Consider the following 25,141-nt stretch of genomic DNA (forward strand, 5'->3'; position numbering starts at 1 on the left):
TGAAATCCAAGGACACTTTTTAAAAAAATTTTTGTTATTAACATATATTATTTGTTTCAGTCTGTGATTCATCAGTCTTGCACAGTTCACAGCACTCACCGTAGCACATACCCTCTCCAGTGTCCATCACCCAGCCACTCCATCCCTCCAGCGCCCCTCCCCTCCAGCAAACCCTCAGTCTGTTTCCTGAGATTAAGTCTCTCCTAGGGTTTGCCTCCCACTCACGTTTCATCTCGCTTCATTTTTCTCTCTCTTAAGGACACTTTTGTTTTCCTGGTATTGCTTGTGAGGGTGTAGCCAGAGTCTTTGATGTACAGATCTTACCTTTTACATTTGTCATTCACAAACAGATGAAGATAAGATTTTAACTTTGTAGTATTACATGTGTAAAATTTTAAAGCTACCGTATGATCAATTGTGGCTTCTTTAATTTTGCTTTTATAATTAAATATTTTATTCTTCTTTTTCCATAGGTGCACCATAAATGCAGAAGACTGAAGTTTTAAAAGAGGACAAAGAGTTTGCATCTAAGATGAATCTGAGCAATACAGTATATTTTGTGCCTTTCACAAAAAGGTATTGTTCATAGATCTGTGACAAAGCTTTCTCCTACAAAATGGGAAGAGATTATGTCTTCTGATTTTTCTATAATTTTATTATATTTGTAAGAAAAAAGGGGAAGTGAAAATATTAATAAAATTGGGATAAAATTCTTTTATAAATTCTTTCATAAATTCAAATTCTTTCCCTATAAGATTTTCATTATTTTCAGTCACAGCTTACAAATTGGAAAAATACTTGGTTAAAAGAAATGCGCTTACCTAAAGTTTCTTGATTCCTGTTCTCAAATTATTTTCTGGAAATACATATTGCCTTTTTTTGTTGTAGTGCTTTGTAATTAGACTTTGAAGGAACATAAAATTTTTCACACCACTTTTCCTCTAATTACAGAAGTAATAGGCTTTGCAGAAAATTTAGAAAATACATATAAGCAAAAAGAAGGAAATCTAAGTTACCTGAAATCACAACACCTACTTCAGATAAAACAAGCCTGTAAAGAAATCCAAACTCAGAGATGAAAGAAGCCGTGTTTCCCATCTTCATGGTCTCATCCCTCTTTATGTTCTACCTACTTATGTCCTGCCTCTTTTGCTAAAACAAAACAAAAAAGACATTGCCTTATATAAATTCCTAGAAGGATATTACCTGGTCGAAGAATGTACCCATTCTGTTCTTCTGGCAATGTATAAAGATGACTTGTTTCCTTATGGCCTTACTGAAAACTGTATCTTTTCTCTATTATTTTGTCAGTTTGGTAGGTGAAATGAGGTGTCTCATTATTTTAGTTTTTACTTCTTTGATTACTAATGTAACTGTCTATGTTTCATATTCTTAATAGCCACTGCTATATTCTTTTTCTATATGTGTCCTTTGTGTGAGCAGATGTATGTATATGTATGTGTTCACTTGTCTGATGTATATGTTTTCATTTAAGTATAATCAGCATACAATGTTACATTAGTTTCAGATGTACAGTATAATGATTGAGCAATTCTATACGTTACTCAGTGTTCATCAAGATAAGTGTACTCTTAACCCCTTCCATTTATCTATTTCACCCCTGCCCCCACCCTCCTCCCCTATGGCAACAACTACTAGTTTGTACTTTGTATTTAAGAATGTTTTTTGGGGGACACCTGTGTGGTTCAGTTAGTTAAATGTCTGCCTTCGGCTCAGGTCATGATCTGAGTCTTGAAATCGAGCCCTGCATTGGGCTCCCTGTTCCTCAGGGAATCCGCTTCTCTCCTCCTCCCTCTGTGCGCCAACCCCCCCCCCCACGTGTATTCTGTCTCTTTCTTTCTCTGTTTCAAATAAATAAAGTCTTTTTAAAAAACAATGTTTTTTGTCTTTTTTCCCTTCTTCATTTGTTTTTTAAATTCCACATCGTGAAATCATATGGTTTTTTTGTCTTTCTCTAACTTACTGCATTTAGCGTCATATCCTCTAGGTCCATCCGTGTTGTTGTGAATGGCAAGATCTCATTCTTTTTCATGGCTGAGTAACATTCCATCGTGCCTCTGTGTGTGTGTGTGTGTGTGTGTGTGTGTGTGTGTGTACACACCACATTTTCTTTATCCATTCTTCCATAGATAGACACTTCGGTTGCTCCCATATCTTGGCTATTGTAAATAACATTACAGTAAACATAAGGGTGCGTATATCTTTTCAAATTAGTGTTTTCATTTTCTCTGGGTAAATACCCAGTAATAGAATTACTGATTCTATTTTTAGTTTCTTGAGGAAACACTATACTGTTTTCCACAGAGGTCGCACCAATTTGCATTCCTACCAACAATGCATGAGGGTTCCTTTTCATCCACATTCTCGCCAATACTTTTTATTTCTTGTGTTTGTGATTTAAGCCATTCTGACAAGTGTAAAGTGATATCTTATTGTGGTTTTGATTGGATTTCCCTGATGATGAATGATATTGAGCATTTTTTCCTGTATGTTGGCAGTCTAGATGTCTTCTTCGGAAAAATGTTGATTCAGGTTCTCCATTTTTAATCAGATTATTTGGGTTTTAGGGGTGTGAGTCCTGTAAGTTCTTTATATATTTGGATATTAACCCCTTATTAGATATATTATTTGCAAATATCCTCTCCCATTCAATAGGCTGTGTTGTCATTGTGTTGCTGGTTTCCTTCTCTGTTGAAAAGCTTTTTATTTTGGTGTAGTCCTAGTAGTTTAATTTTGCTTTTGTTTTTCTTATCCGAGGAGGCATATTGAGAAAAATGTTTTTATGGATAATGTCAAAGGAAGTAGTGCCTATGTTTTCTTCTAGGAGCTTTATGGTTTGGGGTCTCACATTTAGGTCTTTAATCCATTTTGAGTTTATTTCTGTGTATGGTGTGAAAGCCCACCAGTTTCTTTTGCATTTAGCTGACCAGTATTCCCAGCATTTGTTGAAGAGACTGTCTTTTCCCCCATTGTATATTCTTGCCTCTTTCACTCTAGATTAATTGGCCATATTCCTGGGCTCTCTGTCCTGTTTTATTGATCTCTGTGTCAATTTTCATGGCAGTACCATTCAGTTTTTATTATGACAGCTTTGTGTAATATATCTTGAAATCTGAGATTGTGATACCTCTAACTTTGCTTTTCTTTCTCAAGATTATTTTGGCTAGTCAGGGTCTTCCGTGATTCCATACAAATTTTAGTATTATTCTAGTTCTGTGAAACATGTTGTTGGTAGTTTTTTTTAAGATTTTTATTTATTTATTTGAGTGAGAGAGAGCACAAGCAGGGAGAGAGTAGAGGGAAAGGAAGAAGCAGGGAGCGCCGCATGGGGCTCCATCCCCGAACCCTGGGATCATGACCTGAGCTGAAAGCAGACGCTTAACTGACTGAGCCACCCAGGCGCCCCTGCTGTTGGTATTTTGATACGAATTACATGAAATCTGTAGATTGCTTTGGGCAGTATGGATATCTTCCAACCCATGAGCATAGAATATCTTTCCATTTTTTGTGTCATCTTCAGTCTGTTTCATCAGTGTTTTATAGTCACATGTCTGATAAGAACAACTTTTAACCAGCACACACTTTGCATCATTCCTACTTTATTTGCCTTTCAGTTTTGTTTACTGCACCATTGCAAACCAAACTTACTGATCTATAACTGACATACAATAATCTAGACATATTTAATGAAAATATGTTTTGCCATAATGTATATCTGTGTGTATATCCAGCACTGCCAAATGCTTCTTGATACCCCTTTTGAATCCCTCCAACCTCTTCTCACTCAGCCCAATCCCCAGGCAACCACTGATGTTTTTTTCTGTTACTTCATTTCCTAGAATCTTATAGAAATGAAGTCATAAAGTATGTACTCTTTTTCTTGGCAGGGTCTGTCTTCTTTTCACTCAACACAATTATTTTGAGATTCATCCATGTTGTGGCATGTGTCAGTAGTCCATTTTATTGCTGAAATGCATTCCATTGTCTGCATGTACCACAGATTGTTTATCTGTTCCTTTCTTGATGGGCATTTGGGTTGTTTCCAATTTGGGCTATTAAAAATAAAGCTGCCATGAACATTTGTGTACAGGGCTTTGAACGGACATATGCTTTCATTTTTCTCGGGTAAATACCAAAGAATGGAATGGCTCTGTTTTCAACTTTTTGAGGAAGCTCCATACTGTTTTCCAGAGTGCCTGTAGCAGCTTGCATTCCCACCAGCGGTGAAAGAGGGTTCCCCTTTCTCCACAACCTTGCCAACATCTGTCATTTCCTGACTTGTTAATTTTATCCATTCTGACTGGTGTGAGGTGGTATCTCACTGTAGTTTTGATTTCTATTTCCCTGGTGCCAAGTCAGCATTTTTTCATGTCTCTGTTGGCCATTTGTATGTCTTCTTTTGAGAGGTATCTGTTCATATCTTCTGTCCATTTCTTTATTGGATTATTCTTGGAGTATTGAGTTTGATAAGTTCTTTATAGATTTTTGGATACTAGCCCTTTATCTGATATGTCATTTCCAAATATCTTCTCCCATTCTGTTGGTTCTCTTTTGGTTTTGTTGACTATTTCCTTTGCTGTGCAAAGGAAGTTCCTACCGTTCACTTTTGCCTTTATTTCCCTACTTTTGGAGACATGTCTAATAAGAAGTTGCTGTTGCTGAGGTCAAAGAGGTTGCTGCCTGTGTTCTCCTCTAGGATTTTGATGGATTCCTGTCTCACATATAGGTCCTTCACACATTTTGAGAGTATCTTTGTGTATAGTGTAAGGAAATGTTACAGTTTCATTCTTCTGCATGTGGCTGTCCAACACCATTTATTGAAGAGACTTTTTCCCCATTGCATATCCTTTTCTGCTTTGTCAAGGTTTAGTTGACCATAGAGCTAAAAGATCTATTTCTAGCTTCTCTAATATGTTCCATTGATCTATGTGTGTGTTTTTGTGCCAATACCATATCGTCTTGATGATTACAGCTTTGTAATAGAGCTTGAAGTCCATAATTGTGATGCCACCAGTTTTGGTTTTCTTTTTCAACATTCCTCTGGTTATTTGGGGTCTTTTCTGGTTCCATACAAATCTTAGAATTATTTGTTCCAGCTCTGTGAAGAAGTGGATGGTATTTTGACAGGGATTTCCATGAATGTGTTGATTGCTCCAGGTAGCATAGACAATTTAACAATATTTGTTCTTCCAATCCATGAGCATGGAACATTTTTTCCATTACTTTGTGTTAATTTCTTTCATGAATGTTCTGTAGTTTTCTGAGTAGAGATCCTTTACCTCTTTGGTTAGGTTTATTCCTAGACACCTTATGACTTTAGGAACAGTTGTAAATGGGATTGACCCAATTTATCTTTCTTCTGTATCATGTGACTATAATCAGTATTCTGAATTCTAATTCTAATATCTTATTTTGTCCATGCTGATTCGGTCCCTGGCAGTCAGTACTGCCTCTTGTTCTCTTTTTGATGTGTTTCTCTGTCTTGTCATTCTGACCAGAGTAGAAAAGATGACAAGAGAACAAAATACTAAAATGGTAACAACAACCCCAGAGAAATATAAACTAAACAAATCAGAAGAGACCTGAAACTGAGAAGAAAAAAAAATAAAATGAAATTTTTTTAAATTAAAAAAAAAAAAGGAGGGTGCCTGGGTGGCTCAGTGGGTTAAGCCGCTGCCTTCGGCTCAGGTCATGATCTCAGGGTCCTGGGATCGAGTCCCGCATCGGGCTCTCTGCTCGGAGCCTGCTTCCTCCTCTCTCTCTCTCTGCCTGCCTCTCTGCCTACTTGAGATCTCTCTCTGTCAAATAAATAAATAAAATCTTTAAAAAAAAAAAAAAAAAAAAAGGAATATAATCAGATAGATGAACAGAATAGAGCAATACGTTGGATCTTGTGTGTGTGTTGGTCAGTTTGTTAAAAAACTAGATCCCAAAATTATAAAGAAAGTAAAAATTATATATGTACAAAAATAAAATTAAATATAATGAAAGGATAGAATATAACTGTAAAAATAAAATTAAAAGACAGAAAAACAGCAGAGATAAACAACAACAATGAAGGAAGGGATATATACATATATATATATATATATATATATATATACAGATATATTACATAATACACTATCTCGAGTATATTTTGGTGAGTTTGTTAGGGGAAACTACATCTCAAAATTATAGAGAAAAGCTTACATATATACAAAAATAGAAATAAATGCATTGAAAGGATAGAATGTAACTGTAAAGATGAAAATTTTAAAAGATTGTAACAAAAAACAAAACCAAAAAAAAAAGAAAGAGAGCATATGATTAGGCAGGTGAATAGAACAGATCCATACACTAGATTTTGGGTGTATTTTGGTATGTTAAAAGAAACTCCATCTCAAAATTTTAAAGAAAAACATATATATACAAAAATAAAATTAAATACAAGAAAGGGATAGAATATAACTGCAAAAATGAAAATTAAAACATTTTTAAAAAGGAGTTCCTAAAATAGGAAATTGGTTGAAAAAGGAGAGGAAACATTTTAAAAATAAAATTGCAAGACTAAAGAATCATGGGGGGAAGCCGTGAATTCTATATGCTATATTCCCCTAGTGCTATAGTTTTGCAGTTCTCTTTGATCAGTAAACTTGGTCTTGGCTGGATGTTCTTGCTGGTCTTCTGCAGGAGGGGCCTATTGCATTGATTCTCAAGTGTCTTTGCCCCAGGCAGAATTGCACTGCCCTTGCCATGGAGCCAGGCTAAATAATCAGTTCTCGTTTGCTCTGTGTAGCTTTTCCCTGAAGGCTTTCTGTGCAGCTTTAGAGGATGAGAATGAAAATGGCGGCCTCCCAGTCTCTGGGCCCAGAGCCTAAAACTCGGAGTCCCACTCCTCAGTGCACCCTCAGAGCACCCTCAGAGCAAAGCAGTCAGTCACTGCTGTCTCCCTGGTCTCCGGCCACACTTTGTGCTCTCCCAGCCTGTAACCAATGGTTTCTGTCTTAGGCACATGACCCCATTTCGAGTCTCCAAACCCTGTAGACTCTTGCATTGTGTTCCCACACCACTCCTACCCAGGGGAAGAAGAGGGGGTGGTCTCAGCAGTTCTGCCACTTGCTGGGCCCCAGCTTGGGGAGCAGTTGCCCAATCATGCTGTGGTTGCTGGGCTCCCTGAATGCAGCTCCCTGATCTATTGTCTGGAAGCTCCACCTCACTCAGGTACCCTGGTCTTCCTGTGACCCCCAGATCCTGAGACCACAGCAAGGGTTCTGCCCCTTGCTTAGCTGCCTAGCAACATTCCTCACTGGAGCAGACCTCTAAAAGATTTTGTGCTACGCTGCTTTAACACTTTCCAGTAGCTTATGGAGACTCCTTCCCCCCTCGGTTTATCTTCCCATATATTACTTTAGATTCACTTCTCCATACCTCCTACTTTGGAAAAAGTGGTTGCTTTTGTATTTGTGGAGTTGCAGCTCTTCTTTTCTTAGCTCTCTGATTGAGTTCGCAGGTGTTCAGAATGATTTAGTAGCTATCTAACTGAATTCCTGGGACCAGGTGAAACTAAGGTCTCCTACTCCTCTGCCATTTTTGATTCCTCTCTCCTCTTCTATGCATTTTAGAATCAGCTTCTCAATTTCTTTTTGTAAAGAAAAATCAATATTGATTCTTCCAACCTATAACCACAGTTATCTCTCTTCATTCTGTCTCTAATTCCTTTCACCATTATTTTGTAATTCTCAGTGTATAGGTCTTACACGTTCTTTGTCAGATTTATCCCTAAGTATTTCATATTTTTATGCTATTGTAATGGTTCAAAGTTTTGATTTCCATTGTTCATGTATAAAAATACAGTTGAGTTTTATACATTGATCTTGATCTTGTGTTCTGCCACTTTGATTAACTCAGTTATTAATTCTAGTAGCTTATTGTAGATTGCATTGAATTTTCTGCATGGTGGTTATGTTGTTTGTCAGTAAAAGTCTAACTTCTTACTTTCTGATCTTGATGTCTCTAATTTATTTTTTTCTCGCCTTATTGCACTTATAGACCATCCAGCACAATGTTGAAGGGAAGAGCTGAGAGCAGACTTCCTTGCCACATTCCTGATCTTAGGAGGAAATCATTTCGTCCTTGCCCATTATTTTTGATATTAGCTGTAAATGTTTCATAGATTTCCTTTATCAGTTTAGGGATATTACCTTCTGTTCTGATTTGGCTTAGAATTTTTGTCAGGTTTGAATTCTGGATTTTGTTAAATGATTTTTCTGCATCTTTAGAGATGATGATTTGGCTTTTTTTTTTTTTTTTTTCAGATAGTTGATTTGGTGAATTACATTGCTTGATTTTTGAGTGTTAAACCAACCTTGCATTCCTGAGACAAATCCCATCTACTCATAATTTATATATTATTTATATATTTATATATTATTGGATTTATTTGCTGTAAATTTATCAGTTTTTGCATCTATGTTTATGAAGAATTTTGGTCTATTTTCTTTCTTGTGATGTTAGTTGTTTCTGGTGGCAGATAATAAACCCATCACTATTACTCCATCTTGGCTGAAAGCAGAAGTCCATTCATTATGTATTATTTGTATATAGTCAGACTTACTGATTTTAGTTTATGAATTTTGCCTCTGGTGTCTTGCTTAATAACTAAAGATCCACCTGAAATTTATTTTAGAAGTTTTTATGGTGTCATTTTTTATATTTAAGTAATCATTTCTTTTGAGATCATTTTAGTCTAGAGTATGACATAGTGATCTATGTGTTTCTTCCAAATGATCATCCATAGTACTTAGCTTTCTTTACACTGAAACCAAAACATTTAAATGTTTAGAATAAATTTTAATGATTGACAAGATTTTAGCTCTTGGGGGCACTTGGGTGGCTCAGTGGGTTAAGCCTCTGCCTTCGGCTCAGGTCATGATCTCGGGGTCCTGGGATCAAGTCCCACATCGGGCTCTCTGCTCAGCAGGGAGCCTGCTTCTCTCTCTCTCTCTCTGCCTGCCTCTTTGCCTACTTCGGCCTACTTGTGATTTCTCTCTCTGTCAAATAAAAATAAAAATTAAAAAAAAAAGAAAAGATTTTAGCTCCCAAAATTTAGTTCACAGGTCTTTTTGTTTTTCCTAAAGACAGCTCAGATTCTGCTTTTTTGGGGGGGAGACATAGTCTTGAAAAGGCATATCTTTGATACATCATTTCTCTTTTCTGTTCTTAAACATAAGCAATGAAGGCAATAACACTTTTTGAATGTTAGTTGTGTAATTTTAGTCACTTGACTGACAACTAAATTTGAGTTACTTTTTCAGTAGTATTGATATATTGACTTTATACTTGGTTATCAGTATTCATGGATTGTCAGGATGAATGCCTAGGATTACAAGTATGGTGTTGCAGGGGAATCCCTTTTTCTCATTTGAAACCTTTGATGGCTCCCCACTACCCTCAAGATAAAGTCCATATTTCTTAATATGGTCTAAAAGGCCTGTTGTGATTTCCCTTGGCTTAACACCAGCTTTATATTTTTGCCTTCCAACCCTTCCATACATCCATATTGAATGAACAATTTTTGTTTTTCCTAAAAGGCATGCTTTTTCATATCTAAGAAAAAATAGACCAGACCACCCTATTGTATCTTCTATTAAATTTTTTGCTTTTTCATCATAACAGTCATTTATAACCATTTTGTTATTTGTATCAGTATGGTGTAATGCTTATTCCCCCATTAGACTCTAAGCCCTTTAAAAACAGGGACCACATCCCATTGTACCTGGAACCAACCAAAACCCAGTACATGCCTAGCAAATAGTAGGCATTCAATAAATATTTGTTGAGTCAAGCAAAGAATTGCCTGGATAGAGGGATAGGTAGGCTGCTGACCTGCTAATGATTTAACTAGACTAACCATGTGAAGTAATGTACATAGTCACCTAAAGCTATCATGTCACAGGAGAAAAATGCTTCTTAGAACTGACTGCTTGTACTTCTTTATTAACAATCCTCTTTTTCTCTTCTCCTTGAATGAGGACTGTTGTCTCACATTTTTATTTATTATTTTTTTTTAAGATTTTATTTATTTATTTGGTAGAGAGAGAGAGACAGCAAGAGCAGGAACACAAGCAGGGGGAGTGGGAGAGGGAGAAGCAGGCTTCCCGATGAGCAGGAAGCCCAACGTGGGGCTCGATCCCAGGATCCTGGGATCATGACCTGAGCCAAAGGCAGAGGCTTAACAACTGAGCCACCCAGGTCCCCCTGTCTCACATTTTTTAAAACACAATTTTATTGGCTAATAACTACATTTCTAGCGTACATATCTGATTGGTCAAGGAGGAAACACAAACTATCCTGTGATATTTTCAGTTTGAAATGATTGATTCTCATGGTAGGGGTATATTTACAATAAAAAAAAATGGATGAAAGTTAATTAATATTTCAGTATTCAAAAAATAAAAAGGGATCTATATCAATTAAGTATAACTGTTAAAAACCAATATGTAAGCATGTCAAAATAATGTCCTTTATTTATTTATTTATAATATTTATTTATTTATTTGGCAGAGAGCGAGAGATCACAAGTAGGCAGAGCAGCAGGCAGGGGTGGGGGGAAACAGGCCCCTGCCAAGCAAGGAGCCCAATGCAGAACTGGATCCCAAGAACCTGAGATCATGACCTGAGTCGAAGGCAGAGGCTTAACCCACTGACCCACCCAGGCACCCCCCACCGTAATGTCCTTTTATTAACAGAAACTTCAAACTCAGAATATTTTGTATGGCAGCGGAAAAATCTGCCTCTTAAGTGAATGTTAGCATAATCTCCAAATTATAGCAGTTTGTTACCTAATTATCTATTCTGTATGTATATATTGTGCATTAAGAGCATGGGCTGTATGGTTAGATCTGGGTTTGGGTCCCAGTTCTCACAAATACTAGCTGCCTGATTATGGGGAAGTAGTTTTGCCTCTTGGTTCTAGTTTTTTATAAAAATCAAAATAATATAGTCTGCATTATGTAGCTGCAGGAGGGATTAAAGAAAATAATACCTACCTACATGGAACTTAGCGTTGCCTGACACATAGTAGTGCTTTATAAATCTTAGCTGTTATTACTTAAATATTAAATAAACCAAAATGCTTTTAAAAGCAGATTTATTGAGATATAACTCATTTAAATGTACAGTTCAGTGGTTTTTGGTATATTAACCATTGTGGGACCATCACGACAACCAGTTTTAGAACATTTTCATGACTCTAAAAAGAAAGCCCATCTCTTTTACCTATCACTGCCAAACTCTCTTTCCCCCAGCTGTAGTCAGCCGATAATTGGCTTTCTATCTCCGTTGATTTAGTTATTCTGGGTGTGTTACATAAATGGAATTATTCAATATGGCATCTTTTGTGACTTGCTTCTTTAACTTCACATCGTGTTTACAAGTTTCACCCATGTCGTAGTGTGTATTGGCACTTTATTCCTTCTTATGCCAAAATAATATTCCATTGTACAGATGTACCACATTTTGTTTATTCATTCACCAAATGGACCTTTGGATTGTTCCCACCTCTGGCTCCTATGAATCATGCTTCTGTCAATATCGATCTGTACAAGTATTTGTGTGGACATAGATTTTTATTCCTCTTGGATTTATACCAAGGAGTAGAATTTCTGGGTCAAATGGTATCTTGATTTTTAAGTTTGTGATGAACTGCCGGTCTCTTTCCCAAAATGGTGCACCACTTTATATTCCCACCAGCAGTTTGGAGGGTTCCGCTTTCTCCTCATCCTTGCCAATAGCTATTTAACTTTTTGATAGTAGTCATCCTAGTAGATAAAAAATGGTATATTACTGTGGTGTTAATGTTTATTTCTCTAATGACTAATAATGTGGAGCATCGGGGCACCTGGGTGGCCCAGTGGGTTAGAGCCTCTGCCTTTGGCTCAGGTCATGATCCCAGGGTCCTGGGATCGAGCCCCCCCATCAGTCTCTCTGCCCAGCAGGGAGCCTGCTTCTTTCTCTCTCTCTCTCTCTGCCTGCCTCTGCCTGCTTGTGATCTCTCTGTCAAATAAATAAATAAAATCTTTTTTAAAAGACCATAAATATTATACCCAAAATTAAAAATATAATAATAATAATGTGGAGCATCTTTTCATGTGTTAATGGCCACTTGTATATCTTAAGAGAAATGTCTATTCAGATCCTTTTCCCGTTTTTTGGGGGGTTATTTGTCTTTTTATTATGAAACTGTAAGTCTGGAGTACTTTTTAATATTAATTTATATTACCACCAACCACGATGATGTTTTAGAAATAAGTTAATGTCAAACCTTATTTTTTTACAGGTACTGAAAACTTACCCCCCAAATATTTGTAAATGAGAGAGAAAGCTGACTGGGATATCAAAAGCAAAACGTTTGCAGATACAGGTCATCATGCGTAAAGGGGTGCCGAAGGACTCAGAGATTGCTGATCTCTTCTACAAAGATGATCCTGAAGAACTTTTTATTGATTTGCACGAAATTGGACATGGAAGTTTTGGAGCAGTTTATTTTGTAAGTAATTTTAGAGTGGTTTAGAGAGATTAAATTAGGGGAGTTTGAATTCTACACATTCTATTACTTGTAAAATACGTTTGCTTTTAGTGGTTTTTTCTACAAGTTAAATGTCTACACTAGAAGCAAATACTCACTGCTGAAAAGCCAGTCCTAGAAATCTAGGCATTATTAAAGTCAGTGGAATCGCTGTCACCTGTACACAAACTATCAATATATATATATATAAGCTTAAATTTTGGCCCTATGCATTTCCTCTATAAGCCAAGCTCTTTTCTGCCTCAGGGCATGTATATATGCTATTCCTCCCACCTAGAAAATTCTGCACATTGCGTCTGTATCCCTGTCTAACTCCTGCTTACCGTACAGATTTCAGCTTAAGTGTTACGTCCACAAGATTGCCTTTCCTGTTCAACTGTCCTGAACTAAATTAAATCATTTTTTATGATCTCATAGCACCCTCATAGGGATCTCCTAAGGATCTGATAGTCCTTGCATGTTGTTGAATTTATCGTGGATATAATTAAATACTTCTGTGTGAGATTTTTTGACTCATATATGTCCCTCCCCCTACATAAATGCCATGAGGTCAGAGGTTATGCCTATCTTATCCCTTGCTATATCCCCATTACCTGTCTGATAATAATAGGAACACAATAAATGATGGACAGATGGATGGATGAACGGATGGCTACTCAGACAGGTGGACCATCAAAGATTTTTAGTAACATTCGTATCAAGTCAGTATTTTAGGTTAAAGGGCATAACGCTTAGCCCCCTAACTCAGTTTGAATTCTAAGACTGTGACTTACCATCTAATAAGAAGAATGAGAAGTAACTGAAATGTTACCATCACTCTTTCACCTGAAATTCATTACAGAAAATGTAGTTCTAATTCATTTATATAACCTTAGAAGTTTGCCTCATCGAAGTCTCAAATACTTAAGAAAGCAAGTGATATTTAAGTACTGCTTATTACTCACTTCTCTAAACCTGTTATCGAATTTTTTTTTTCCTTGATCAAAAATTATTTGACTTTTAAGTGATCCTTTATGTTTTGGCATCTGGGCAGGGCTTATTTTCAGTTGTCCTTCCAAATAAGATTTTATTAATTGCATTTTAAGTTCATCTTTTTGTCTGTAGGCCAATCTTCAGCCTGGGTTTCCCCTGAACTCTTTGTCATGTCTTTGCGTCTGTGCTCAGCACTACCACCACTTCTCCTTTGCCCTAATTTAATATTTGGCTTCCACTCAAGTACATTTTATCATTAAGTAACCTTCCATGGCTGGAAAAGGTGCTAGTTTTCTAGTCAACCCTGCTATGTTAGTCTTTGGGCTTAGAATCGTATTTAAAACCCAATCAAAGCCCTGTCTTCTTCATTCACAGGGATAGTTTTGGGGGTTTTTTTCCCCCTTAAATTTATTTATTTATTTATTTATTTAGTGACCTCTGCCCCCAACTTGAGGCTCAAATGCACAACCCTGAGATCAAGAATCTCATGCTCTACCAACTGAACCAGCCAGGCACCCCAGGGATGCTTTTTTTTTTTTTTTTTAAAAGAGGATTTTTAAATTGTAAATGTACACACAGAAGTGTGCATAAATACATATCCATATATTTTGATATGTAATTTAAAGAACAATTAAAAGGTAATCTTTTTCTAAACACCAGCCAGGCCAAGAAATAGGATATTACCAGCCTCCCAAAAGCCCCTCTTATGTTACGTCTATTTTGAATTTTATGGTAATTATTTTCTAGTTTTTCTTTACATGTAACTCCCTTTCTTCTTCACCCCTAACAATATAATTTGGTTTTGTTTGTTTTGAACTTTTTAAAAATTGATACATTCTGTACATATTTGTTTGTGACCTATTTATTTTGCTCCAAGATGCTTTCCTCAGTCATCTTTTCTTTTTTCTATTTATAACTCATTCATCCCCTCACAGTCTCTCTTAGCCAGAGTCAGAGGGTAGTTCCAATCTCTATCTGACTTGTGTATTTCAAAAAGCAGCAACTGCAATGGGCACTAGGTGTTCTATGCAACCCATGAATCACTAAATTCTACCCCTGGAACTAATAATACACTATATGTTAACTAAATTGAATTTAAACTTTTAAAAAATGAATAAATAAAATAAAAAGCAGCTAGATCCCCTCTCAAAATTCTCCTTTTGACTACAGTAAACCAAGCATGTATCAAAACTCACAAGCCTTTGGACTAAAGGCAAAATGAGACCTACTTTATAGTAGGCTGCAGAAGACCTAGTGATGTGTTTGCTGTTGGGGCTAAGTCCTCTCTATTTAACTAGAATAAATGCCTTTTGAAAATGAGAACTATTTCTAATATTTCTTTACAACTCTAAACGTTAGCCCAGTGTCGTGTTTACAGTAGGTACTAAATACATGTTATTTGTTGATAATGATAGACTAGAAAAATCATAAGGATATCTCGGTGGCTTTGAAAATGTAATTATTAACTATACAGAATTGCCTGTATACAAAACAGGTAGTACAAGCCCATATAAACCCTTAAGCCACTAAAAAATAGATTAAAGGGGAATTAACTTACTCTTTACTGTAAAGCCTAGAAAAGCTTTAACCTTTTATCTATAATGGTCACATAGGTAATACCTTAAAAATGGATTTCTCATGGGCCACAGTCATATCTATATGTAGTTCCTCCCTATTCATAGATTCTTCCTCTTGTTACTCATACCATGATAACCAAGTGAACTGTCATCTCTTCCTTGGACAATTGCTGTAGCCTCCTAAGCTATCTTTGTGTGTCCACTGTGGTCTCTCTTTAGTCTCTTGTCAGCACCACAGTGACTCCGGGGAGAAAGAAGTAAATCTGATCAAAACCCTTACTGTAGGGGCGCCTGGGTGGCTCCGTGGGTTAAAGCCTCTGCCTTTCACTCAGATCATGATCTCAGGGTCCTAGGATCGAACCCCATATTGAGCCCCACGTCGGGCTCTCTGCTCAGTAGGGAGCCTGCTTCCTCCTCTCTCTTTGCCTACTTGTGATCTCTGTCTGTCAAATAAATAAATAAAATCTCTAAAAAAACAAACAAAAACAAAAAACAAAAAACTTACTGTAGCCAGCCTACAGGGTCTTCCACAGTGTGTCCCTGTTTGTACTGAAGTTCTATTCCCTCTCATTCTCATTGCCCTATCTATAATAGAATAGCTTTCTTTGACCATCATCGTGGGATTTTTGCATAAACTGTTTTCTCGGAATGTTTCCCCTTTTACCTTCATTCTCTTAACTCCTGTTCCTCTTTTATCTCTCAGCTGAATCCTCATTTCTTCAAGGAAGCCTTTCCTGACCTGCCATCCCCTCATTTTTGTTTCTCAGAGTAACACACACTCTTCTTCACAGCACCTGTCACAATTGCAATTGCACATTTGTTGGTTACGAGATTTTTGTACTGTCTGTGCTGCTAGACAAAAGATAGGTACTGAACATATTTACTCACAGTTCTTACCCCAATACCTGATACTTATTGACTACCTAATAAGTATTTGTTGAATGAAGGAGTGAATTATAAAGAACTCAGAGAACTTGGGGTACTGCTAATTAGTAGTTTTCATGAATCCTAGTCATGCTAGAAAGCCATTAAGACCAGATTCTAGCAACCAACATTTTTATACCTAAACACTATAATTCTGTTAGGCTTTTGTAGTTTATAGCTTTTACACTAATGATGTCAGGAAGTATATTTAAAGTGAACTATTAGCTGGCTCAGCTCCTAGGGAATCAATCAGCTGAGAGTATATTTAGAAAAAATGGAAGCTATTGATGAAATCCCTCTGTGTGTTTGGATTTACATAAGTAATTCAGAAATTAGCAGCATTAACAAATGAGATAGTAAGAAACCCCGAATTAAAGGAAGATAGAAAAGGGCCAAGCATGTTCATTTTTGTATTCACTTAAACACAACTATGAAGTTTCTGTGTTTTTAGTGTTGCCTTGTTGAATTTCGCATACTTCCTATAATCCACCTAAAGCTAATAATTTAGTTCTCTTCTTCTCAGTATAATTATTACCTTTTAGTTGAGACTTAACAACTAAGGCAAAAAGAAAAGCTTATTTTTAATTTTTATATTTCTGTGTATTTCTATTTCTGTAGTAGCCACAGTTTAGATTTAAGTTAATTAAAATGTAAGTTAGCAACAAGTAGACTGTAATCTAAATGTAGCTGGAAATGGTTGAGAAACTCAGAAACAGATAGTATTCTAAAATATTTTTTGAATCAATGATCTTGCTTAAAGTTATTGAGGTCATTTAGACTATTGGAAGTGTTAAGTATAAATGTAAGTTTCTAGAATAATACTTGAAATGTGTATTCAATAATGATAAACAATAATCATAAAAGTACTGGAAAGTTGAAACCCCACTGATAGTTTTCTTTCCCTGTATTAAAAGATTAATTTTTTTTTAAGTTTCAGTTCTGGTTTATAACAAGTATAAAATTGCATTAAAAATTTCACATCTAGGGCACCTGGGTGGCTCAGTGGGTTAAGCCACTGCCTTCAGCTCAGGTCGTGATCTCAGGGTCCTGGGATCGAGTCCCACATCGGGCTCTCTGCTCAGCAGGGAGCCTGCTTCCCTTCCTCTCTCTCTGCCTGCCTCTCTGCCTACTTGTGATCTCTCTCTGTCAAATAAATAAATAAAATCTTTAAAAATATATATAAAAAAAAGTTCACATCTAAACCAACTCTTAACTTTAGAGAGCAAACTGATGCCTAACCAGAGGGGAGGAGGGAAGGCTGGGATGGGTGAAACAGGTGATAAAGATTAAGGAGCGCCCTTGCAATGGGCACTGGGTGGTGTATGGAGTTGTTGAATCACTAAATTGTACACCTGAAACTAATATTACACTGTATGTTAACTAGAATTTAAATAAAAACTTAAAAAATAAGTTTCACATCTAAGAAAAATCAACATGAAAATATTTTCCAGATAATGAGTCTGTGCTCCAGTAGGCAGGTTTTGTAAGCAAGTATACATACCAAGTCCTAAGTAATGCTTACTCTGTAAATGTAAAGACATATATATTAAAGATTTATTTATTTTTATTTTGTTTAAACTTATTTTTTTATTTGAGAGAGAGAGAATAAGAGAGGAGCATGAGAAACAGGAGGGTCAGAGGGAGAAGCAGACTCCCTGCCGAGCAGGGAGCCCGTTGGGGAACTCGATTCTGGAACTCTAGGATCATGACCTGAGCCCAAGGCAGTTGCCCAACCAACTGAGCCACCCAGGCGCCCTAAAGATTTATTTTTAGAGAACAGGCACAGGGGGAGGGGCAGAGGGAAAGAGAGAATCTCAAGCGGACTCCCCACTGAGCACAGAGAAAGACGGCCTAGATCTCACCACTCACTCTGAGATCATGACCTGAAAGGAAGTCAGGTATCAGTCGCTTAACTGACTAAACCACCCATGTGCCCCAAGAAATATATTTTTATTCTCGGGTAACTTTTTTCAAGTTTCTGGTCCCAAATAAGGATTAATTATAAATAACCTTAATAAGCAATTAGAGAATACCATCTGATTCCCTTTGTGTGGGCCTTTTCTTTTCTTTTTATAAAGGTTAAGGATTTGTTTTTTAAAAATCCCTGTTGCAAGTTAAAATTCCTCATTCTTTGAGTATTTCCTAAACCTTTCCCAGGCTGCTTAGCCTGCACAGGGCATAGATTGATCTCCAAAATACCCGCTTTTCTGATACAATCACTTTAACCTTTACTGTAGTACTGAATTCACATCAACTTGTCTTTGTTGTTGTCATATAAGCAGTCTTAGCATTAAATTTAAATAGTGTTTAATTTAAATTTAAATAGTGTTAAATAAAAGCCAGCAAAATATGAGAGTTTTGTTTTTTGACAGAATTCCATCTGTACCTTCTAAATAAACAAAATATCTAAAAAATACCTTCATAGAGCCCTGCTTGCTGATTTGAAAACTCTAACTAGTAGATACCTTATTTTTATATTAGGTACTTTTGCCTTTCTTTAGTACTTGTAAAAAAAATTTTTTTCAGGGACGCCCGGTGGCTCAGTCAGTTAAGCATTGCTTTGCGCTCAGGTCATGATCCCAGGATCCTGGGTTGGAGTCCCACATCGGGCTCCCTGCTTAGTAGGGAGCCTGCTTCTGCCTCTGCCTGCTTTTTTTCTCCCTGCTTGTGCTTCCTCTCTTGTTCTCTCTCTCTGACAAATAAATAAAATCTTCAAAAAAAAATTTTTTTTCAGTAAGTGTTCATTTGCTTAGCATTTTGTCAATCAGTAAGACTGTTGAATTTTTTTTATATCAGTAAGTTATTGTTCATTTTTTAATTTAACAAATTTTTATTAGAAATAAATAAATAAATTCTTTTTTTTTTTTACTAAGAAAGAAATTCATTGTTTTATCTGAGGAGCTTCTTTAGGTCTACTGAAGAAAATGATTATACATTTTTCTCTAAAATTGGTGACCTGATTTTATCAGTTACTGAATTCCAATCTTTTACCTCAGAATCACTGCTTTACAGAATCACTGGTTTACAATAATAATATCATAGAATAAAAATAGCTTACTGACATCAGGAATATGGCACTAATGCAGAGCTCTGTTATTAGAAGAAAGCCAAAATTAGATAATCTTTTAAAGTCTTATATTTATTTTTCTGAAAATTTTTAGAAAATTATCTAGTTTTAAATCTCTTAAGAAAATTTGGAGGAAGACTATTACTTGAGTTATTATTTTCATGTGTGTTTCCACTGAATTGTATTTGGGGTATGGAAAAGCTATATAGAGATAATTATGAGACAAAGCAGTCTTTGAAGATGAATATACTGTACACATATGTATGTAAGTATATATGTAATATATTCTTATATATTCTATAAAATATAAGTACTTTTGGAAGCGAAAGTCCCTCTTAAAATTTTTCTTACCTTCTGTTGCATTGTTCAGTGTAGTAGCCACAATTTAGATTTAAATTAATTAAAAGGTAAACTCCATTTCTTCAATCACTGTAGCCACATTTCACATGCATCATACATGATGTAGGTATAAAGGAAGCATTTCCTTCAAGACAAAAAGTTCTGTTGGAAAAAAAAAGAAAGGTTCTGTTGGACAGCACTGCTCCAGGATTATCACTGATATGTATTCTGGTATAAATTCTCTCATATTCTTTCCACGCATACACTCACATTAGTATTATTTTGCAAAAGTAAGATTATAGGAAGCTTGTTTTTGTCATTGTATTTTTTACATCTTTCCATATAACTGTATATTCATATATATTACCTCATTGTTTTACTGTTTATTTCATCGTATGATTGTATCACATTATCTAACCAGTTAGATAATGGATATTTTACATGGTGAAGCCAGTATGGTTGTTTTGGAAATTTGACTTGTTTTTGTTTGATTGTATATATATGTTTTTAAACCCTAATCCTTTTTAATATTATGGTTGTTGCATGTATATGAATATAGATCTAAAGAAATTGTACTTTATAGTGGGGTGGAAATGTCTGTCTAGACTATTAGAAATTGCAATATCTTTAAACTGTTAATAAGTGTGAGAATTGTTTTTTTAAAGATTTTATTTATTTATTTATTTATGTGACAGACAGAAATCACATAATAGGCAGAGAAGCAGGCAGAGAGAGAGAGGGGGGAAGCAGGCTCCCTGCTGAGCAGAGAGCCTGATGCGGGGCTTGATCCCAGGACCCTGAGATCATGACCTGAGCTGAAGGCAGAGGCTTAACCCACTGAGCCACCCAGGCGCCCCAGTGTGAGAATGTTTTTTAAAGTGTCCAATCAAATATTTAAGTTAAAGTAGCTGAAACATTTTTTTTTATTTTATTTTTCTTCTGCTGTCTCAACACAGGCCACAAATGCTCACACCAATGAGGTGGTGGCAGTTAAGAAAATGTCCTACAGTGGGAAACAGACACAAGAGGTATGTTAAAGACCTTTTATACCTAAACTGACATAAACCAGTTGGTATGAAATTGATGGTAGAAACAAAGTTCTTTAAACATGTATCATAGTTTTTTATTCCTTTTTGTGGAGTATATAATAAATATTCTTAATATTCTGCCTCAACTAATTTGTGGAATAGAAGGTAAGTTAGTATCATAGATTTATTTTATATTTGGTAATACATTTACATTTACATGTACTAAAATTAAAGAAATAACACAAGTTTAAACAGCTTTATTTATTAAACTTTTACTTTGTCCATTTAAACTAATGAAAAGAATATTATGTATGTATACTTGATAATAAAATACTTTGTGCAGCCTAAAAATCATACCATTTTCTTTATTACTTCAATAGAAATGGCAAGATATTCTCAAGGAAGTCAAATTTTTAAGACAATTGAAGCATCCTAACACCATTGAGTATAAAGGTTGTTACTTGAAAGAGCACACTGCTTGGGTACGTCAAAGGACCTGTATTATCATTTATTTCCAATTAAAATTTTTCTATTTTTTCTGTTTTCTCTTTGATCTGTAAAATTTTCAGTCCTATTTCTGTCCCATTTGACTTTTGTTATCAGTACTTAACATTTGTTAATACCTCAGAGTGTGCCATATGGTTGGCATACATTCTGTAAGATTAAATATGATATCTAGCCTATGGGAAATTTTATTCTATAAACAATCAACAGATAGTGAAAAGTTAATACCATTTTATGATTTATTTACCAAACTAAAAGATCCTTTTATTCTCATCCTAGAATTTTTATTGTTGTCATTTCTCATTCCCCACTCCAATTCCCCCAGAATTTGGGATTATGCTTAGTATCACCATCGTGGTCTAAGTTTTATCAGATAGGGCCTAGCACATGATTAAAATGAAACAGTCTTGAGTGCCTGGGTGGCTCAGTTGGATAAGTGTCTGACTCTAGATTTTCGCTCAGGTCATGATCTCAGTGTTGTGAGATCGAGCCCTGTGTCATACTCTGCTCTGGGTATGAAGCCTGCTTGGGATTCTCTCTCTACCTTTTCCTCTGCCCCCAATCCCCCCTCAAAAAAGTCTTTTTTTTTTTTAATATTTTTTTAAATTCATTTGACAGACAGAGATCACAAGTAGGCAGAGAGGGAGGAAGAGAAAAAGGCTTCCTGCTGAGCAGAGAGCCCGATGTGGCTCCCACTGAGCCACCCAGGCGCCCCTCAAAAAAGTCTTTTATTCCACTCTATCCTTTGAGTATATTTTTACATGATTGTGTTTCTGTGTTTAGGTTAGCTACTGTTTAGTACATGAAAATACCGTACTTTGTACTTTATCGGACCTTGCACTCCAATTTAATGTCCAGTCTAACCATCATTTATCAAGATTCATCTATTGAGAATTTACCATATACAAATGATCACCAGTTAGGGAATGGAATTTTTGTTCCCAGATAGACTATCAAACAATATACTTAAACCTTTTTTTTCAAGCAGCTTTTAAGGTATCTAGAGCCATCACTTCTGTTCTGAGCAGAAGAAATTAATCAGAGGAGTATCTCATTACCTGGAAATCAATTCTCCGGCAATCTCCGCCATCTTAAAGGAGTTTAGAAAGGGATTTTAAGTATGCAGGATAAATGTTACAAAATCAAATGCTGAATATTATGTGTTTCGAGTCTTCAGAAAATCTGAGCTCTTATTTAAAGCCTATTTATTCTTAAGTTACACAGGGTGCTAATAAGCTTGGTTAATGGGTCTCTGTCCACAACAGATCTGATAGACTCAGTAGAAGGAGATCATAGGAACTAAACTGCTAGAGACATGCATACAAACAGCCATAAGACTAATTTGACTTGGGGTACTTGGGTGGCTCAGTGGGTTAAGCCTCTGCCTTCTTTGGCTCAGGTCATGATCTCAGGGTCCTGGTATCGAGCCCCGCATCAGGCTCTCTGCTTAGTGGGGAGCCTGCTTCCTCCTCTCTCTCTCTGCCTGCCTCTCTGCCTACTTGTGATCTCTCTGTCTGTCAAATAAATAAATAAAATCTTTTTTAAAAAAAGATAAAAGCGTTGGCAAAGATGTGGAGAAACAGGAATTCTTGTGCATTGTTGGTGGGAATGTAAATTGGTACAGACACTGTATGGCGTTTCCTCAAAAAATTAAGAATAGAAATACCATACATTCTTAGTAATTCCACTGCTTGGTATTTTCCCAAAGAAAACAAAAATGCACATTTGAAAAGATATATGTAGCCCTGTGTTTATTGCAGCATATTTGAAATAGTCAAGGAATGGAAGCAACCTCAGTGATATTGATAGACAAATAGATAAAGATGTGATGTACATATACAATCTAATACTACTTAGCCATAAAAAAGAATGAACTCTTGTCATTCGTGACAACATGAATTAACCTAAAGGGTATTATGCTAAGTGAAATAAATTGGACATAGAAAATAAATACCATATGATTTCACTTACATGTGGAATCCAAAAAAAACAAACGAACAAACCAAAAAACAGGAACAGACTCATGAACACAGAGAACAAACTGTTAGTTGCCAGATGGGACAGGGGTGGGGGAATGGGTGAAATAGGTAAAGAGGATTAAGAGGTGCAAACCTGTAGTTATAAAATAACGAAGATGAAAAGTACAGTGTAGGGATATAGTCAGTAATATTGTAATAACTTCATATGGTGACAAATGGTAACTACATTTAGAGTCCTGAGCATTTCATAATGGGTAATTGTTGAATCACCATGAAGTGTACCTGAAATCAACATAATATTATATGTCAATTATACTTCTATTAATAAGAAAATAAATTAATGTTTTCAAATCTGTTTATTTTTTTTAAAACTTTTTTTTTTTTTTAAGATTTTATTTATGTATTTGATAGAGATCACAAGTAGGCAGAGAGGCAGGCAGAGAGAGAGAAAGGGAAGCAGGCTCCCCGCCAAGCAGAGAGCCCGATGCGGGGCTCGATCCCAGGCCCCTGGGATCATGACCTGAGCTGAAGGCAGCGGCTTTAACCCGCTGAGCCACCCAGGTGCCCCGCAAATCTGTTTATTTTAATGTCAAGCAGAAAACTATAAAATTTCAAAACTTTAAAGTTACGTTTCTTAAGTTTTAAATTATTCTGATAATGGAAGGATTTTAACATACATAGTTATATATTTAATTACACATATAAATATATAACAAATTTAACAGTTTAGATGTAAACATATAACTCTGTTATACAAAATAATATATGGTATATGAGACGCCTGGGTGGCTCAGTTGGTTAAGAGGCTGCCTTTGGCTCAGGTCATGATCGCAGGGTCCTGGGATTGAGTTCTGTGCTTCTTCTGCCTTTCACTCCCCTTGCTTGTGCATGTTCTCTCTCTGACAAATAAATAAAAATCTTTTAAAAATAATAACAATATATGATATATAATATGTACTTTATACCTCGCAATCCTAGAATGATATAGAAGAATATGATACTATATATTAATCTTATATAATGTATGATTATTGTATGCTATAATAATATATGATTATAATATATATCACATGTATGTATTATATAATTTTATATCTCATATTCTTCTAAATTATTCCAGTAATAGAGTACATAATTCACAAATAAAGTATATAATTCATAAACACATGTTTTTGCATCAATTATTTTAAGTGAAAAGAGCTAATATATTAATTGTGGTTATGTGTAGGTGACGTTAGGAAATTTGTATTTTAAAAGGAACATATGGTTTTAGAATATGTTTTTTAGAATAAGAAAATAGTATGGAGAGAGAGAGAGAGTATGTGTGTGTGTGTAGAGATTGGTCATTGAGCACTCATGGTTCTAACCTTGTCTATAAATCAGTAGTCTGGGACACCTAAAAAAAAAAAAATCTAAGATGAGAGTAAAAGAGTTTTCTCCTTTTTGTTTTTGAAAAGAGTCCCAAAATTGCAAACTCAGTAAATACCAATAGTATTTTAATAATATTGTTCTAGAAATTTTTTAAGATAAAAATTTATCTTAGTTTATTCTTAGTTCCTTGGTTACTTGGTTGGTTTTAGCAGTTTCTTATTAACTGTAATTATTCTGGTTATTGGGGCGCCTGAGTGGCTCAGTGGGTTAAACCTCTGCCTTCAGCTCAAGTCATGATTCCAGGGTCCTGGGATCAAGCCCAACATCAGGCTCTCTGCTTAGCAGGGAGCCTGCTTTCTCCCCCTCTCTCCCTGCCTGCCTCTCTGCCTACTTGAGATCTCTCTCTCTCTCTGTTAAATAAATAAGTGGAATCTTCTTTTTAAAAAATTATTCTGGTTATTATTTATTCTATTACAGTTGGTGATGGAATATTGCTTAGGCTCAGCCTCTGATTTGTTAGAAGGTAAGAATAAAACCACTATCCCTTCCTTTCTGTTCTGTCTTGACCAGAATAGTATTTCCTCCTAAATGCCCTATATTTGCCATTGGGCAAAGCAAATGGATGCTGACTCAGACCTAAGGATTGTGTGGATGGGCTGTGCAAACTTTATCTCTGTGGTGGCTGAAAGTGTCTCAGGAATGACTGACAGCCCTCCTGCTGTTCAGCGCATAGCCCATCCAGGGCAGGTACTTGCTAAAATGTTCGGCTCATGTGATGTAGTGTATATAGC

At 35.9% G+C, this 25,141-nt stretch overlaps 1 protein-coding gene across 2 annotated transcripts in view; it reads left to right on the forward strand.

Annotated features, from left to right (window-relative positions):
* The window catches only part of TAOK3 (TAO kinase 3), a 183,053-nt gene that overhangs the window by 83,705 nt on the left and 74,207 nt on the right, over positions 1 to 25,141 (forward strand). For both annotated transcript variants that reach the window (XM_059140871.1, XM_059140872.1), the window contains exons 2-6: positions 474 to 576; positions 12,341 to 12,550; positions 20,425 to 20,496; positions 20,877 to 20,978; positions 24,828 to 24,873. In XM_059140871.1, coding sequence (XP_058996854.1) covers positions 12,431 to 12,550; positions 20,425 to 20,496; positions 20,877 to 20,978; positions 24,828 to 24,873 — 340 coding nt within the window. In that variant the 5' untranslated portion in view covers positions 474 to 576; positions 12,341 to 12,430. The remainder of the gene's footprint in view (positions 1 to 473; positions 577 to 12,340; positions 12,551 to 20,424; positions 20,497 to 20,876; positions 20,979 to 24,827; positions 24,874 to 25,141) is intronic.

This window comes from Mustela lutreola, chromosome 11 (genome assembly GCF_030435805.1).
Source record: "Mustela lutreola isolate mMusLut2 chromosome 11, mMusLut2.pri, whole genome shotgun sequence".
Lineage (NCBI taxonomy): Eukaryota > Metazoa > Chordata > Mammalia > Carnivora > Mustelidae > Mustela > Mustela lutreola.